Source organism: Solenopsis invicta, chromosome 5, assembly GCF_016802725.1.
Source record: "Solenopsis invicta isolate M01_SB chromosome 5, UNIL_Sinv_3.0, whole genome shotgun sequence".
In the NCBI taxonomy this organism is placed as follows: domain Eukaryota; kingdom Metazoa; phylum Arthropoda; class Insecta; order Hymenoptera; family Formicidae; genus Solenopsis; species Solenopsis invicta.
Window position 1 is genome coordinate 12,522,011 of NC_052668.1, and position 17,453 is coordinate 12,539,463.

At 36.2% G+C, this 17,453-nt stretch overlaps 4 protein-coding genes and 1 long non-coding RNA gene across 7 annotated transcripts; 4 read left to right on the forward strand and 1 right to left on the reverse strand.

Annotated features, from left to right (window-relative positions):
- Positions 1–82: 82 nt before the first annotated feature.
- Positions 83–1,130, forward strand: LOC120357792. Its single transcript, XR_005574797.1, has 2 exons — positions 83–207; positions 947–1,130. It is a non-coding gene; the product is annotated as an uncharacterized LOC120357792 (long non-coding RNA).
- LOC105199977 (coiled-coil domain-containing protein 85C) lies at positions 365–8,411 on the reverse strand. The gene is given in 5 exon segments (XM_011167316.3): positions 365–658; positions 890–1,158; positions 1,492–1,597; positions 1,599–1,877; positions 4,461–8,411. Coding segments are annotated over 5 exon segments (1,614 nt in total). The 5' UTR covers positions 5,376–8,411; the 3' UTR covers positions 365–613.
- A 764-nt stretch (positions 8,412–9,175) lies between these two features.
- LOC113002624 (A-agglutinin anchorage subunit) lies at positions 9,176–9,977 on the forward strand. Its single transcript, XM_011167319.3, has 2 exons — positions 9,176–9,337; positions 9,416–9,977. Exons 1-2 carry the CDS (start codon positions 9,275–9,277, stop codon positions 9,818–9,820), a joined length of 468 nt encoding a protein of 155 aa, XP_011165621.1. The 5' UTR covers positions 9,176–9,274; the 3' UTR covers positions 9,821–9,977.
- A 1,876-nt stretch (positions 9,978–11,853) lies between these two features.
- LOC105199979 (ankyrin repeat domain-containing protein 63) lies at positions 11,854–12,954 on the forward strand. Its single transcript, XM_011167317.3, has 2 exons — positions 11,854–11,987; positions 12,065–12,954. The coding sequence occupies exons 1-2, from the start codon at positions 11,925–11,927 to the stop codon at positions 12,380–12,382; spliced, it is 381 nt and encodes a 126-aa protein (XP_011165619.1). The 5' UTR covers positions 11,854–11,924; the 3' UTR covers positions 12,383–12,954.
- Positions 12,955–14,462: 1,508 nt separating this feature from the next.
- Positions 14,463–16,056, forward strand: LOC105199981. Of its 3 annotated transcripts, none has more exons than XM_026132632.2 (3): positions 14,463–14,707; positions 15,158–15,379; positions 15,462–16,056. In XM_026132632.2, the coding sequence occupies exons 2-3, from the start codon at positions 15,317–15,319 to the stop codon at positions 15,855–15,857; spliced, it is 459 nt and encodes a 152-aa protein (XP_025988417.2). In that variant the 5' UTR covers positions 14,463–14,707; positions 15,158–15,316; the 3' UTR covers positions 15,858–16,056. The 3 variants fall into 3 exon arrangements, with proteins under 3 accessions (XP_025988417.2, XP_039305260.1, XP_025988418.2); XM_026132633.2 differs by lacking the exon at positions 14,463–14,707 and having other exon boundaries at positions 14,926–15,379; positions 15,462–15,715; positions 15,758–16,056; XM_039449326.1 differs by lacking the exon at positions 14,463–14,707 and having other exon boundaries at positions 14,919–15,379; positions 15,498–16,056.
- The last annotated feature ends 1,397 nt before the right edge of the window (positions 16,057–17,453 follow it).

Here is a 17,453-nt window from a genome sequence, read left to right on the forward strand (position 1 = left end):
TAAAAATAGACATATACAAACACTCGCTTGCGTATTCAACGCGTGAATTCCACCGAGGAGATGTCTTTTCGTAAAAAGCGGCTCTAAGTAAACGCGGCGGATAATTAACCAGGGATTGCGAAAAAAGCAGATGCTAAATTGCGATCTTACGCTTCGCGGATATCTTCAATTCTTTAAAAAGCGAGAATCGGATAGTTCAAAAATACTGTAAGTTTATTTTTGAAAATTTTGTTGCAATTAAAATGCTAGGAAAAATATGAAAAAAAGCTATTTGTTTGTCAAATAATTTATATTGCTTTTCAAATTTATAAAAAATATCTAGCAGACTTTCAATGAAGAAAGTGAAGGAAAAAGATAAGACAAATTGAGAATAAATTACAGACGTTGTATAGTAAAAATACTTTGTTAATAGACAATCTGTGAAAACTACATTTATATAAATAGGTACTAGCTATCAGTATATCTTATATTGAAATTATTGTACAATCGTATAAAAATCTACATAAAATATCGTTTATTCGCTAAAATCTATCTTTACGTCACGAACATTAGAGCTTACTGTTTTAGATTAATACTAAAAAAAATTGACAGATATTCGTTCTCTTGTCGATCGTTAATGCCTCGCTTGCGGTCCTTCCTCCAATTTCCGCCAGACGACCTGGAAAGCAAAGACGATTAATCATACGTATCATAATGAACACGTTATATCACTCATCTTACGCGGAAGCTTTGTTTCAAGCCAAGTTCTATGATATGAAATTATGCAAGATCGTGTTGTAAGATTCCTATTCTGTAAAAAGTTTTTTTTTTTTTTTTTTTTTTTTCAAAGCTAGCCCGTCTTATAAGGATCACGTATTAATCGAGAAATAGCAATGACGCTCTTACTTACATTACACATCTCTCTAACTAACGCCTTTTCACCATCGTGACCTTCTTCTCTTTCCAGTTGTTCTCTAACTTCAAGAACCTGGAGAGCACGCACCACGGCCTCCGGTCGGCTTCCCAAGTGAGTATTGTCGTTCGGACTCGCGGGACTGTCCCAAACTTCACCCGATGGTAACACCTCCCAGCCTTGCGCACGAGCCTGGAGAACGCTTTTGTCTTCCTCCAACTGCTTCACCCGTTGCTCCAAGCTTCTTACATACTGCATCGTTTGGTCTGTAAGAAATTCGTAACTGAGTCACTCCAAAATTAAAAAAAATCGTTAAAATAGACAAGTCAAATAGATCGTAACTATAATTGCCTACTTTCGCATGATTATGCGTATTTCACTTGATGACAGTAAGCGCTTTAAATATATTTTTATCGCGTGTTGTACAAATGTTATATAAACACAAGCAGCGATTTCTTTAGAAAAAGCTTTCATTTTCTACGAATTATTATGTCCTCTATATTTAAGCATAAAATTTCTATGCGTATAAAAAAATGTTTGTGCTTATTGACTTGACACAATAGAGACGGAGAGAGGTTTACATTTTTAACTAGTTATACCGTTAAATGTGGAAGTGTGCCTCGGCCTCGGTGGCGCGGTTTCCTCGGCGTTTGTACTCGAACTCGATCCGTCTCCGTCGTCCCTCTGACCACCGCTGCGTTCCTCCGCTGCGTTCCTCATCAAGATAGAGGCACAACTCCTTTAGCTCTAGATTGTCTTTAATCAACTCCTGCTGCTTATTATCCAGTTGACGTAACTTATTCTGATAGGCCGAAACCTCTTGTCGCATAACGCTCACTGTGTATCGGCCGAACCTCTGCCACTCTCTCGCCAGCTTACGGCCCTTTTGTCGATCGTCATCCAAAAAGCAACAGAGATCGCGCAACTCCTGATTATCGTCGTTCAGTCTTTGGTTGGCTTCCTTCAACAACCGCAACTCATTCAGCTGGAAAGTAGATAACTTTGTTAAGTCGCGTTCGTCTTATATTTCTTAAGATTGCAGTTCTTTGGAAATTTTATATTCTTATGCATCGATGCAAGTAAACAGACCTATATAAGCAGTTTATAGATTCAGATACACGAGCATTGTCGCGACTTTGATTATTTTGTTAATAGATTGTAAACTGTATAGAAATTTATAGATAATCGTAAATAGCTATTCAAGTGTGCTTTAAAGTTTCCTGTATCTACAATGAGAAAAATATTTTGGAAAAATATATTTTCTTAAAAGCATACATTTTGAAACATTTGTTTGTTCTGTTTAAGTAAAAATATTTAAGTAAATAGACATATTACCTTAAGTATATAACTTTATATTTTTATATTTTTTACATTCAAATAATAATTTGAATGTAAAATACATTGATAATATTATTAAACTTAATTAAATTGTTTTCTTAGATTAAAAAATTTGATTAGCTTGAATAAAAATAGTCTAACAGTAAATATTTTTTTAGAACTGCAAGGAAAAGTTATTTGATTGAAAGAAATTTCTTCATTTTATTTGCATAAATATTTCAATTAAGACATTTTTAACTTCACTGCAAGTAAATAAACTATTAAGACCCACCAAGTGAATAATTTTTTTGTGTTAAGTACAATCTTTTTGTTTAAGACATTTTTGCTTTCACTGTATATATAGATACATATACATACATACATATATGAATACACACACGCACATATATATACACAGGTGATGTCGACATATTTTCTATTCAGTCGAATATCTTTTGTATTATTAATTCGCGAGCTTGTATTGAGAGAAATAATGGAGTTATTGATCTCTGCGGATGACGTATTCGCGCCGCGGTACACGGTCGATCGTCAAAAAAAGCCTTTCACCTATTCATCATGCGTGTGCGAACGACACGTGACCAATTTCGACCAAGTACTTTTAGTAAAGTCAGCACTTTGCTGTCCAGAGAAAACCGATTGTCCGCGCGATCGTTTGCGGTTTATTTCGCGTATGCGTGACTGCATAAAATTACGACGGTCGGTTCAATCTGTGTATGACCTACAAGAGCCCTCAAAGACTTCCGCGTATCGTGCTAAAGATTTCAAGGGCAGTAAACTGCATCCTATATCTCGAAGATATAACGAAACATTATTACTTACGATAATGTCTTATCGATATTATCAAATTATCAACTAATATTTAAGGAAGATCAATAATGGACATAATAAAAGATATTTTTTGGATGTAACAATTAATTGTTTATACATGTAATCTTCATTTGTAAATTATATGTGAGAGGTTTCGACTTATTGTTAGTCATCCTCAGCCAAATTTATATAATGCTTAAATTTAATAACAAGTTTAGACAAGAAAAGGAGATAAATAAATAATTAAATAAAATAAAAAAAAGAAAATTAAAACAATAAAGAAAATCAAAAGTAACAAGCTACGTCAGAGGATGAATGCGATTAATATAATGTACTGTACATGAAAACTGATATAATTGAAGTCCTCCTCCATAGTAAGACAATGAGTCTCAAATGAATAAAAAGTCCAAAAACTGTGTCTTCATTCAGTAATTAATGAGAAAAAGCATAGTTAAATGAATAAAAGCATAGTTAAATGAATAAAAGATGTCAAGTTGAGTGACTTTTTTAACGTCCATTTTTCTTTGTCTTATTATTGTGTAAAAATTAAGCATGGAGATTTTTAATAAGATCTAAGTTAGATGATGTGTGTCAATCAGACTGGATTGAAGAGACTTCTTACTTGGAGCTCGGATCAAGTTGATATATGATACATTATATTAATCGTGTCCATTTTTTGATGTAGTTTATTACTGTTTGTTTTTTTCAGTTATTCATCTATTCTTCATCTATATTTTCAGTTATTAATCTATTCATCTTCTTTCCTCGTCTAAACATGTTACGATTATTAAATTTATTATGCAAATTTTTTTTTAGCTAAGAGGGGACTAAATAAAGAAACGTTTCACATATAATTTATAAAAATTACAAATAAATAATTAATTTGTTACATAAAATAATATCTATTATTTTTCTAGTATTTATTTAGTATTTAATTTCTTTCGTCAAATTACAACATGACATAAGAAAATGCAAATTTTCTTGTTCCACTTGCAAAGTATCTATATAAAGCCAATGAATGAGAATCAAAGTAGATTATTGCTAAGCGAAACCGTTATGCAAAAACGAGGTCCTTAAGTAAGCAAAACTAAAAAAGTGAGTGAATAATTATTTAGGTTGCGTTCCACATTTGTCGTATTCCAAGTAGGTAGTAGAGTTATTTCAGGTTTTTAATCTGATGAGAATAATATTACAATAATATAAAAACATCACAATAATTTTAGAAATTCAGAAATTTGTATTTGAACAATTTTCAAAGTTACATCGTGAACAGCAAGTAATTAAATTAGAAAACTTCTCAAATTACACTTCTAAATTATTGAAAATCCAATTGTGATACGTATTGTTATCTTATTTGATTGTCACACTAATTTTTCGTCGCTTATGTTACAGAGTACCAGAGAATCCATCAAAGAAGACTTACCAAGTTCTGTATCTGGCGATTCTGCTCGGCGGCGAGCCTAGCGATGTCACTCTCAGTCTTCCGCACAAACTTGAGCATCTCCACGGGGCCAAGTCGTAGGAATTCGTCGTCGCTGATCCTCTGTCTAACCGGGGTGCTTTGGCCGTTGTTCACCGCCGGGTACTGACTGCTGGGTGGCAAGTACGGACCCTGACCGAGCTTAGGCTGTTGGAGGTAGGTTGACGGCTGCGGCTGCTGTTGGCTCTTGGACGCCGCCGCTGACGCGACAGCGATCAGCGGGTTACCCGGTTGGGGATGATGACGATGCTCTATCCTCGGCGAGTACTTGCTCTGCGCATCCTTCGACGGTGGTTGCTGCGGCGGTTGCTGTTGTGATTGGGTTGATTGCTGCGATTGTTGCTGCTGCTGCTGCTGCTGCTGTTGATGATGCTGCGAGGACGGCGGGGGTGGCGGTAACGTACGTGGTTGCGTGCTCTGATGATGGCCCAAGGCCGCGCCTGGACCTTGATTATTGCCGGCCTGAGCCGAACTCGGCGCTGATGTAACTCCGTTGGCGAAGTGAAGATGATTCTTCAGAATGCCGCTGGTAGGCTGCGGCGGGGGCTGATAACGTGGCGGCAGCTGGTCCACTGATTTGATCACGTGCGGAGGATGATGCTGCTGCTGCTGCTGTTGCTGCTGCTGATAATGCTGCGGCTGCTGCTGCTGCTGCGGCTGGGACTTACTCTTATTGGACATCGCGGCTAATTTAGCTCCAGGCTGCGCCGTGTCCCATTTCAGAAAGTCCGCCGCGGCCTCCTCGTGCCGGTTTGCCCCGCCGAAATCTGGGTCAGCACGCGATCTCTCACGAGTAACAGCAGCGGCAGCGGCGGCGACGGCGGGCCCGGTCCGCGCGACCGGCCCCGCACGATACATACGTCGTTCCCTCCACCGACACCCGGGCCTCGCCTTATCGCCGTAGGGGGCCTTACTCGCGCGCTACTCTTTGGACGACCGATTTCTACGTTCTCCTTCTTCTTCCTCGATTTCTTTCACCTCTTCTTCACCTTCTTCTCGCGCTCGCCTTCTTTCGCGCGTTTCCCGTTCCGAGTACACCTGTCAGCGGCGCCTTACTTACTTGCGTACTGCGAAAGAGTTTCGTCTAGCAGAGAATCACGTCACTTGTTGTGATTCACTTATGGAACCGTTTCCTCGGTATCGATTAACTAATCTCAGCTTTCCTACAGTGCAGATCACGACCCCCAAGAGAGAACGGAGCAGCGATCAAGTTCCAGGTAACTTTATTCAACAGGGAACGAAGAAATCGGAGCCGTTCTTGCGAAGTTATCAATAGGAGGCCGCCGCGCGCCGTCTCCAAGGAATTGTACCAATCGCGCGACAATCCCTTTCACCGCTCACAATGCGCACCTTGAAACGACGTCAACGTTATCATTCAGAAATTAAATGGATCGTCGTATAGTTGATCGAAAGCTGTCACCATGGTTTCACCAGGGTATTCGCCACTCGTCGAACGTTCGAATATATATTCAGCGAGTACATCTTCTACCAAGCGCTGTTCACTTTCGAGACCACCGACTCGTGCGCGCGTCAGCGTCGGTCTCTCGTAACAGTCGCACAATCGCGTTCAACTTAAGCCGCGTGCTGCTCACAATCGACATACCAGTCTCTCTCGTACCACTAATCCCCGCGGTGTAACACCGATTCCCCTCTATCAGTGGGCCACACGTCTTCCGTCTCTTTCTCTCGAGGCCTGGCCGCGCGCCCTTCGCCTCGAGCGTAACGCGAGCGAGGAACGGATATGTCGTATCAGTTCTCTCGCAACGTTCGTATCACGTGTCCCCTCTCTTTCTCTCGCTCTCTTCGGCACACACACCACGCGGGCCCCAACGAGGTAAGAGTCACACGTCGATTCACCGCGCGTCTCCCGTCAAAAGGAATTCCCACTCAGCAGCACCTCTCCTTCGTTCGCACAGCATGCGAAGCGAGGATACACGTCTACGATACAATTCTCGTCTATTAGCGGCGCGTTCACCACCTGACCGCCACCTCGAACACGCGGATACACCGATACAATCGATGCCGATGGAACGCAAGTGTTTTTTTTTTCTTATCAGCATTCGTGCGTCACACCTTCACGTGTCTCATCTCTTGCTTCGCAGAAAAAGAGAGAGAGAGAAAGAGAACAAATACGCCGCCTCAACCTCGAGAGACGCCAGACCGTTCGTCGTTCCAGACCGGAGTTCAGACCAGCGTAGCTGTCATCGTTCTGTCAGACGGCGCGGAAAATATCGGGTTGATGAAGAGGAATCAGCTACGTGTCTTCGAAACGTCGTCGTCGTCGTCGTCGTTGTTCCACCTGGCTTTTGTCCCCTTGTCCCCCTACGTCCCCCACTGCACACCCAGATCCGCTGAACCTTGCAGAAGACGCGCATTCCGTGCTGTCACCCGACCACGCCGCGGTCTACGTCGAGCGTATTCAGGGGCCTCGTATTCACGAGAGCGACTTACCGGTCGCCGCGGGACGACCGCCGTGGCTGCACTCCGTGCTGGCAATGCCCTGATGGCTTGCTCCACTCGCCCGCTGACGCTCGACGGCCGCAGCGCGCCGGGTCCCCGTTTTTCTCGCTGGCGGGCCGCATTTCATGGGATGATGCCCAGTGCCGTGTCCCGCCCGGCCGGGCCCTTCTTCCCTAGCAACATCGCGCTCCTAACGCGAAATCTTTCCTTGCGCTCCGCGTTCCTTCGTACGATCGTCGTTATTATTATCATCGTCGAAAATTCCATTTTTATTTTACAATATTTTGATACGCGATATATCTATATTCGAAGCTCGGCTCAAAAAAGTTGTGGGGTTCCTCTTCTTTCTTCTGGTCGTAACGACTATCACAAGACTTGCATTGTCCTGCGATTCATCCTGTTGCGTATTTTTGTGCAATTCACGTTTTAAATTATTCTTGAGCTGCTCTTCCGCAACGATCGATTTTTAAACGATCATATCTATAATAAATTTACGGTGTCGGTCAAGCATTACCTCCTCTCGGTATCTTTATTTGAACCGATCACGATTCTGAGCTCTTCGTTAAATCTCCCTTATCACGAGTCTGACGATATCGGTGCGTGAATTAGCGTTGTCGAGCCGACGTTCCATTGAATCTCGACGACACCTACGTCCTACATGCGGGCCCCGCGATCCGCACGAGCCGCGTTCGAAATCACGTACTAACAACATGGCGGCTGTTCGTAGGACTTGAAGTGATTGTGGACGACGCCGGGTTCCATGAGGCCCCAGCGCGGGAAGCGCGCCGCGATCTCACGATTGGCTCGCATAGAGAGAGGGTCGAATCATGAGCTGTGAAGTCGTGGGAGGATCCAAGCGCGCGCGTAGGACCCTAAGGGCTTATTGGAGTCTGATAATGAAATTGTGAAGATGACAATATCCAGTCGACACTGAACATCAGTTACATTATATTTTATCTATGTTAAAATTTCGTACTTAACAATGTAAATGCAATATAACAATATGTGTTGTGTTTACATTACTGTGTGCAAAATTTCAATAGATATAATGTAACTGATATGTTTGGGTAGATACACAGAGTCAATTTCAAAAAATTCACACCTTTCCCTTTTCTATTGTTTTATTTTTATTTATACTAGATTTATTAGAGGAAAAGGTGGTATTATAGACCATATAAGTACCATATGTGTACTCGTATTTTTTTCGCTATTAAGTGACGAATTCTAATAAAGTGCTTATGGAATTATTTGTTTAGTAGCCCATTGCTTTTTAGTAGCGCTAATATTCTAATACACAATAGCTGCAATATTTGTTGTAAAGCATTTTTACTTTCGAGCATTTCGAAATTTTTTTAAAGTACATTTTTACATTTAATTACATTTAATTCTTCGCTCTTATTAAACATGAGCGTATTATCACACGAACGTACACGTATACTCACGTGTTTTTTTTAACTTTTATTTAGCTGTAGATATTTCTAGTTATGATGTTTCTATATAATTCATATTATATATTAGATAGATATTTCTATATAGAATTATATAATATTAATTTTAATAATATAATATTTTTAATACATTTCCATTTTTTGACTGATTTAAATATTTAAATGTAGATATTAAATATTATACTAATTCTAAATACGAAATTAAAAATTAAAAAAATTTAACGCATTAATTATTTACATAATTTTCTCGCATTATACAAATATCGCAATATTAATCAATCTAAAAGTTTGTAATATTAATTTTAACAAATTTGTACGCAGCTAAAAATTTTACTTAATATAATATAATAAAGTAAACTTTCTTCGTACTTTCTATATATTTCTGAACTGTTTATCATTCAGAAGTTGATCCAATATTTCAATTCAGTCTTGTTAAACATTCCTCTAAGTAGTTAAAAAACATAAAAGCATGAGCGCAGATAAACATAGTACCTTCCTAATCAGTAGACAATGTTTTTTAAATGTTTTTTTAAATATTTATTCTTCATTATAACAAGTAAAATATTTAAAAATCAGTTAAAAAACATTGTCTGTTGATTGCAACCCATGGGTTGGTGATAAATTTGACGAATTCTCTTATATTTTTACAGCAAAGCTTCTTAGTTTAAAAAAAAAGTCGATTTATTCAAAATAACAATACAAAATCATCAAATTAAGCAGAAAATGCAAATTGTCAATGTGCTTAACATAAAGAACATTATTCAACAGCACGTACAGTATATAAATGTCTAATACTGCATTGCGATACAAGCATTCACAGTGCGAGCACTAGCAACATAAGATTTCAACATGAAAGTAACAGTAGTGTTCGTGGTCTTGGCAATCGTGATGTGCGCCATGGTCCAGGAATCCGTAAGTCTTAATTCGAACATGATATCACAATTGTTAATAAATTTCCGAAGAATAACGATGTATTATTCTGTGCAATAGAAGCAATTAGATAGCCGTTGGTGGCCGTGTCGCTACTATGGGCGTAGATGTAGGTTGCCACGGGGTTGCTCATTAATCTGTTCGTCGAACACTTCATCATCAACAATGGCACCAGAAACAACACCAACAATAACAGAAACAACAGCAGTGTCGACAGACACAACACCAATGATGACAGAAACATCAGTAGTGCCGACAGACACAACACCAACGATGACAGAAACATCAGCAGTGCCGGCAGACACATCACCAATGATAACAGAAACATCAGCAGTACCGGCAGGTACAACACCAACGATGGCAAAAACAACAGTAGTGCTGGCTGACACATCACCAATGATAACAGAAACACCAGTAGCGCCGGCAGTCAGAAACACCTCAGATACTACTACAGGTGGAAAATAATGCACTCCATTGGATCTAACTTTATTTGAAATGAAAGAACAAATGCAAAAATTACAATCAGTTGGAAACAACGACGCAATGTTAAGATTTTACTAAGAAATGATATAATTGCACATTTGTAGAGTAGTATCTGAATAAAGATATATTGAACGCTTAATTAAGATATATTGAAGGGGGCTTTCTACCTTGTTGACCGAAAGAATAGGTTATTTTTTAATTATTTTCTTTAACAAAAATTATTTAACAAATTATTTTCATATTCTGTAGATATGTTTATACATCTATCCTTCTACTATCAGGGGCGGCGCAACAATATAGGCAAACTAGGCGATAGCCTAGGGCGGCAAAACTCGGGTGGGCGGCATTTGTGATTATTCCGATTCGAAAGCGTCACCACATGATACCATATGATACCAATCGAACATTAATACATTGTCGTTATTGATAACAGTGACGTCTAAAAAGTTAATTTTATATATATTAATTATGAAATATCCTAAAATTTCTAATAAAATTTAACAGGATTTATTTATCGCAATGATACAAATCATGAAAGAAATTTAGAGATCTTGTGAAACGTAGAGAAGTTCGGCTAGTTTTTATGCCAAGTATATTTAATATATTTTTGTGTTTTGCATATATGTGTGTGTGCATGTACGTGTATTTAATTATTCCTTAATTATATTTAAAATGTGTATTTGTGTGCTCTGAGGGAGGGAGGAGGGGGGGGGCACATATTATTTATTCGCCTAGGGCGTCAACTTTTCTTGCGCTGGCTCTGCCTACTATATATAAATTAACCAAAGATTTTAACCTACTATATATAAATTTTAACTAGAAAGAGCTAGGGAGTGTTGAAGAATGTGTTTTTAATCATGAAAAATAACATATGTAGCTTCTTTCCAAGTATTCTAAAACAAAAAATAAAAGATTCTTGAATTATATGAATCTGTGCACAAAGTAGACTACAGACATTAACAAATTTTAATTAGTTTTAAAATAGCGGTTTTACAAACATAAGAAATAAGTTTTAAGTAAAAAATGCAATTTCTTTTATTTATTAAAAAAATATTTGATTATTTTTTATTCTCTATAGTCTACTTTATGAAGAGTACTTTTTTATGTATGGATTTTGAAGCCAATTGCTTTAATAGTTTCTGAGATGGAAGCTATACCATTTTTCATCGTTAGAGACAAATTTTTCTCAAGTTTCCGTTACAAATTTATTAAGATGTGTAAATATATCTACAAAATATGAAAATAATTTATTGAATAGTTATTCTAAAAAAAATTATTAACAATAATCTATTTTTTTGGTCAACAAGATAAAAAGCTCCCTTAAATATAGATAAATTAATTTTTTAAACTTTTTTATTAAAAAAACTGTTGTAAATATCCGATACAATAATCAAAACAGTGGAGAAGATATATTAATAAGAACTTCCCCCCTTCTCGTGACATACACTATTGCTCAGAAGAGTTTCAATTAAAAGAATTAAATATTTTTTAAATTTATACAATTTAAGTACATTTTTATCACACAAGATGACGTCAAATAATAATAACGTTTCTAATATCAATATATTCAGACGTCATTAAAACGTCACCTTGTTTGCTGGGTTTTTAATGTTCTTTTAATGTACAAAAGATTTAAACTTTAGTTTTATCTATAATGAAAATAACTTATTTCTTTATATGTAAAAAGAATGGAAATTTTTAAAATACATAAGTAACTGTTATTTTTTTCTTTCTTTTTTTTTTAAATATCGTGTTTTTTTCCTGCACTATTAGAATTCATTTGAATATACTTATTTAACATCATTTCTGTGTGTGCACGGAAATGACAATTGTGACAATTTCGTATCATTTGGTAACATATCGCTAAAAGAATACGAAACATATTGATGCTTTATGAAATTATTAATTATTCTCATTATATGAAATATATAAATGACAGTAGCATACACAAGTAGGAAAATAGACACGTGCTATTTGTCAATGTTCTTAACAAATAGAACATTATTTATCAGCACGGTATATAAATATCTACTGCACTGCGATACAAGTATTCCCAGTGTGAGCACCAGCAACTTAAGATTTCAACATGAAAGTAACAGTGGTGTTCATGATCTTGGCGATCATGGTGTGCGCCATGGTCCAGGAGTCCGTAAGTCTTAATTCGAACATGATATCGCAATTGTTAATGAATTTTCGGAGAATAACGATGTACTATTCTGCAAATAGAAGCAACAATTTGGGCCTCTAAGTGGTTTACCTTTAGAGAGCATTTTTGGGCCAGACTCGCACCGTGGGATGCCATGGACTTATCCTAGACCGCCGTTAGGCTACCCGATACATGGTGGACGTGGGCATGGGCATGGACATGGACATGGACATGGACATCAGCCGCGGATCTTTGAGCTACCACCGGGCTGTCAAATAATCTGTTCGCCAAGTACATCAACAAGTACATCGACAATAACTTCAACAATGACACCAGAAATAACGTCAACAATGACACCAGAAATAACGTCAACAATGACACCAGGACCATCGACGTAGTATCGACAGCCTCGTGAGAAATAACAGGTTAAAAAGTCGTCAAGTCAACGTTTAAAAAACCAGTTGATATAGACGTCGAAAATTTGATCAATTCGATGTTTTTGTGTCATCTAAATTAGACGACTATTAGACGTCTTCTATGAATAATTTCTTCGAAATATCCGCATAAATATTATATTATTACACTACATAATCTCAATGAGCAAAACAATATTTTTGTAATATTTTAAAAAACATTTTTTGTAAAAAAAAATTCTCAGAAATTATTTTTTTCTGAAATTCTCGAGCGACTACCCATCCAAGTCGTGACTCCGGTGAATGCTTAAACACATCAGCAACGACGACAGAAACAACAGCAAGTGGAAAATAACGCGAGACCCCTTCCCCCTCCCCCACTTCATTAGATCTAACTTTATTTGAAATGAAAGAATAACAAATATAAAAATTATCTCATTGTCAGTTGGAAACAATAACGCAATGTTAAGATTTCACTAGAAAATGATATAATTATAATTGCTCATGATTTGTAGAGTAGTATTTGAATAGCAATAAAAATATATTGAATGCTTAAATATAGGTAAATTTAATTTTTTAAACTTTTCGATTAAAAAACTTGTGAATATCCGATACGATAATTAGAACGATGGAGAAGTTTTAATATAGATATATTCATAAGAACTCTCTTTCTTCTTCCCTCTCTCTCTCTCTCTCTTTCTCTCTCTTTCTCCTCGTGACATATACTATTGCTCAGAAGTTCCAGCATGCTTGATATTTTCTCGCAGTTTACAAAAAGTTAAAAAAAAGCTAAAAATTTTTTTAATTTATATGATTTAAGCGCAAACAAGATAATATCAAATATAATATTAATAGCGTCTCTAACGTCAATAAGATGCCATTAAAACGTCACCTTGTTTGCTGGATTTTTAATATTCTTTTAAGTTGGATTATTTTCAAGTTTCACCTTTCGATGCCAATAGAAATGCTTTAAGATCGTTTATATCATTTATATTGGAGTTTTTTTTCATAAGGATCGATTTGATAATTTCGTAATACAAGTCCAAATTTACAAGTCCAAAAAACAACATTAAAAAAGGCTATTTTCTTGCCTATTAATAAAATTGTAAAAAGCTTAGTAAATCTTACAGATTTCAACATGATGGTGTTATTAGTTTTCATTAAAAATGTAAGGAACATTGTCGCATTCTTCAAATTAAAGTCTTATTTTTCATCCTCTTTGTGATGTATGATTTTTAATACGAGTGAGTTATTTTTCATGTGAAACTTAGTATGCGAAAATTCCTAATATTGTTGGATAAAAATTTAATAAATAAGAAATAAAAGATCCAAAATGGCGGACGTCATTTGGTTATTTTTTTTTGCTATCATCAATTTTTTATAATGCACTCTTACAATCAGTCGGGCCTAGGGACATGGATGTGATTTTCTGTCCCCTCTTCTTTTTTTGTACTTTTGTACTTTATGTACTTTTTAATTTTGTATGTTTTATGTGTACGTTTTAATTTTTTTGTATTTTTTTAATTTTTATGTATGTTACGACATGCTGCGGCATGTGAAAAAAGAGAGAGAGAATTAAATAATTTAATATTTTAGAACAAATCCTCTAAGAACATGTAAGCTGAAAAATTAACAAAAGAACAATAAAATACAATGCTAAGGAAGGGAATAGATGAAGATAACTGTCACTTGAAATGCTAGTTTATTCTTTTCCGTCTTATTTGCGATATTCGTCATTTTCATAATAGCATTATTCCCATAACTACACAAAATGATCTCATTTATTTACAAATATAAATTTTTATAATAATTATTAAATTACATTTGATGACACCAAGAAAATGCTCAGATAATGTTTGCCATTTTAGATCTTTTATTTCAAATTCATCTTATTTATTAGATGCTTGTTCAACAATAGGATATATTCAATATTAGGAACCTTTGCATACTAAGTTTCACATGAAAAAAAGTAATTTGTATTGAAATCATACATCGCGGAGAAGATGAAAAATAGAATTATATTTTTATAACAAATTTCTCTTTTTTTTTTTTTTGAGAAAAACGTACGTTTTATTCAAGATGCCAAAGCAGTCTCATCAAATTAAGCAGAAAATATCTATAATAAAATCTATCTGACCTTTTATAAGTTACTTTGTTAGAAAGGTCCGTTCTTTCAGGATTAATATCCCGATCTAATAATGAGGGGGATTAATATCCGGATCTAATAAAAGTAATTTTATTATTTGCAGTTATACGAACTCCGGAAGAGAACCATATTAATTTCTATTCAGAAGTTGTATTAAAAATCAGGTGCAAATTTTATATATTTTCCTATTATCTCATATATCATATTTTCCTTTTATATAGTATACAATATTAGGAGTTCAACGAAATTTTCAATATACTTGTATTTAGTGTTTTATTTAATTTACGCACATATTTTATTTATATTTATAATATACAAACAACCGTCTTATGTTAAAAAAAAATGAAAGTTTTTAAAATACGTAAGAAATAATTGCTTATTATTTTTTCTTTTTTTAAAAACATCTTGTTTTTCTCTGCAATAACGGAATTTGTTTGAATATGCTTGTTTAACGTCACTGTGCACGTCTAACGTCACGTTCTGTGTGCACAGAAATGACAATTAATTGCGACAATTAACTGTGACAATTTGATACCATTTAGCAACATATGGTTAAAAGAATGCGGAACACATTGCTACTTTATGAAATTATTAATTATTCTTATAACATATAGATGACAGTGGGATACGCAAGTAGGAAAAAAACAGACACGTGCCATTTATCAATGCACCTAACAAATAGATCGATGCAACAGCACGCTATGTATAAATATCGCTACTGCATTACGATACAAGCATTTACAGTGTAAGCATTAGCGACGGAAAATTTCAACATGAAAGTAATAGTAGCGTTTATGATCGTGGCGATTGTGGTGTGCGCCATGATCCAGGAATCCGTAAGTTTTAATTTGAACGTGATATCGTTTGTCAATGAATTTCCGCAAAATAACGATGTACTACATGTTTCTGTTCAAACAGAAACAACTATTTTGGGGTATGGGCTCACCTTTACAGATTTTGGAGCCACAACCACACTACCCTGGGATGCCGTCATCTCTAGGCCGCCTTGATTGGCCGTTTAGACGTGGACATGGAAATAGGCATGGACATAGAGATAGACACGGACATGGGCGGCCACCGTGCGCTCAGCTTCCAGACGACTGCATAATACTCTGTCCGGGCTCATCAACAACAATGACACCAGGAACATCAACGGAAACAGCAACGCCGACATACACATCACCAATAATGACAGAAACATCAGCAATGCCGACATACACATCACCAATAATGACAGAAACATCAGCAATGCCGGCAGACACAACGCAACAAGCATTCCAGACTACTACCGTTCCAGCCGTAGCTGGAAAATAATGCAAGACCACCACCAGGGACTCGGTCTGGTTACGGTTACGGTCCAAGGCTATACCTAATTTTCGGTTTCAATTTCGATGTTTTTATATTGATAACGATAAATCTGTAACTGTTTGAATTTCGGTTTCGGTGTATAATTATCTATTGTAAAATTTACAATGTATAAAAATAATAATACAAGTTGCATATTGTAACAAAATTTTTGTTTATTTTACAAAGTTTATAAATCATTAGAACGGAAGGATTGGGGTCTTTCGAGGTCATTTCTTGTCTTTTTTTTGCTGCTGTTTCATTTCAACAACTTACGGTGTCGCCAATGGTCGTTTTTTTTTTACTAGTTTTCTATAAAATAGCAATCTTAATTGTTAGCAAAGTATCATAATAAAAGTAAAAAAATAAAAGAATTAACTACGTGTACACGGAGCGTTGAAAAACATGAATGTAAGATTACAAAAAACTGTATTGATAAAAATTTGATTAGCTCGATCAATAGTCGATCTTCCAGGATTGTTTCATCGATATTTATTCTTAACTATCCCCTAGGAGATAGCATGAATTTTAATCCTGAGAATAGTCTTTCGATGTTCACTTGCGTGGCTGATACCGTTAGAACAATCATCATTAATTTGTACAATTCTGTTCATACTGTTTTTCACAATTACTTTTTATAATTGGTGATATTTAACAACGTTTAAAATTGGGAAAGAGTTCACTCGATGATTTCTCAATGTGAAAATCGTACGACATCACCGTATTCTGTAACTCTTAACGACAGCCAGGGATATCGTTACGTGTCGTTGCGCAGCTTTTCTACCATGTATAATATCTGCGCAACGATGCTGTAACGATACCGAATTGTTGCTAAGGAGTTACAGAAGTCAAATTTAAAAATAAAAATCTCTTTCGAATCGTGTCCGAGCTCAGCGAACTTTTTTCCCTTACCTCTTTCTTCTTCTTCTTCATTCTTCTTTCTTTCTTATAGATCATCGTAGACTGTACCGCACGGCAGGTGTTGTTTCTTCACGCTCGTTCCTCGGCGAAGAGGTAATCTTCGAAAATATTCTACCTGCTTCGACGTATATGTGTACAGATGTACATCGGGCATGTGCACCTGCATTCCAGTGCCGGACGTCTGGCGAACGAAGGGCTCAGGTAAAATTTCAAAAGCGACTCTTTAAATCCGGTTCCGTCAATGCGATGGAATACCAGAAAAAAAAAACAAGCCGAAGAGTCCGGCCTGACGCGTCTATTGTATCATCGTAGAAAAGCCCTCGCCTACGCAAGTACTATAAAAGATATATTGCGTTTCATGCTTTTAAAATCGTGATCGAGAGACAGAAATCAGAATTGATAGGAATAGTTGACCTTTGCAGTGGATTAAAGATAAAAAGTTAAAAAAAAAGGATAAATTTGCATGTTATTCCATATTTATTATACACAGAAAAAATGATTTTGCTAAAGTGTCTAAAAATTTAGCTAGGCACAGATCTGAAAATTTTGTTAGATCAACAAATAATTGTGAAGGACTGTTTCTGAGTGACAGTTTATATAATTAGACATATCAGCTATTATAGTTTGTAGCTATACAATATTGTA

Excerpts from the sequence above, each read along its gene's own strand:
- LOC105199981 (XM_026132632.2), top strand. The coding sequence starts at position 15,317 with ATGAAAGTAATAGTAGCGTTTATGATCGTGGCGATTGTGGTGTGCGCC. Across the intron at positions 15,380-15,461 it reads GCGCCATGATCCAGGAATCC|AAACAACTATTTTGGGGTAT; the intron begins GTAAGTTTTAAT and ends CTGTTCAAACAG.
- LOC105199979 (XM_011167317.3), top strand. The coding sequence starts at position 11,925 with ATGAAAGTAACAGTGGTGTTCATGATCTTGGCGATCATGGTGTGCGCC. Across the intron at positions 11,988-12,064 it reads GCGCCATGGTCCAGGAGTCC|AAGCAACAATTTGGGCCTCT; the intron begins GTAAGTCTTAAT and ends TTCTGCAAATAG.
- LOC113002624 (XM_011167319.3), top strand. The coding sequence starts at position 9,275 with ATGAAAGTAACAGTAGTGTTCGTGGTCTTGGCAATCGTGATGTGCGCC. Across the intron at positions 9,338-9,415 it reads GCGCCATGGTCCAGGAATCC|AAGCAATTAGATAGCCGTTG; the intron begins GTAAGTCTTAAT and ends TCTGTGCAATAG.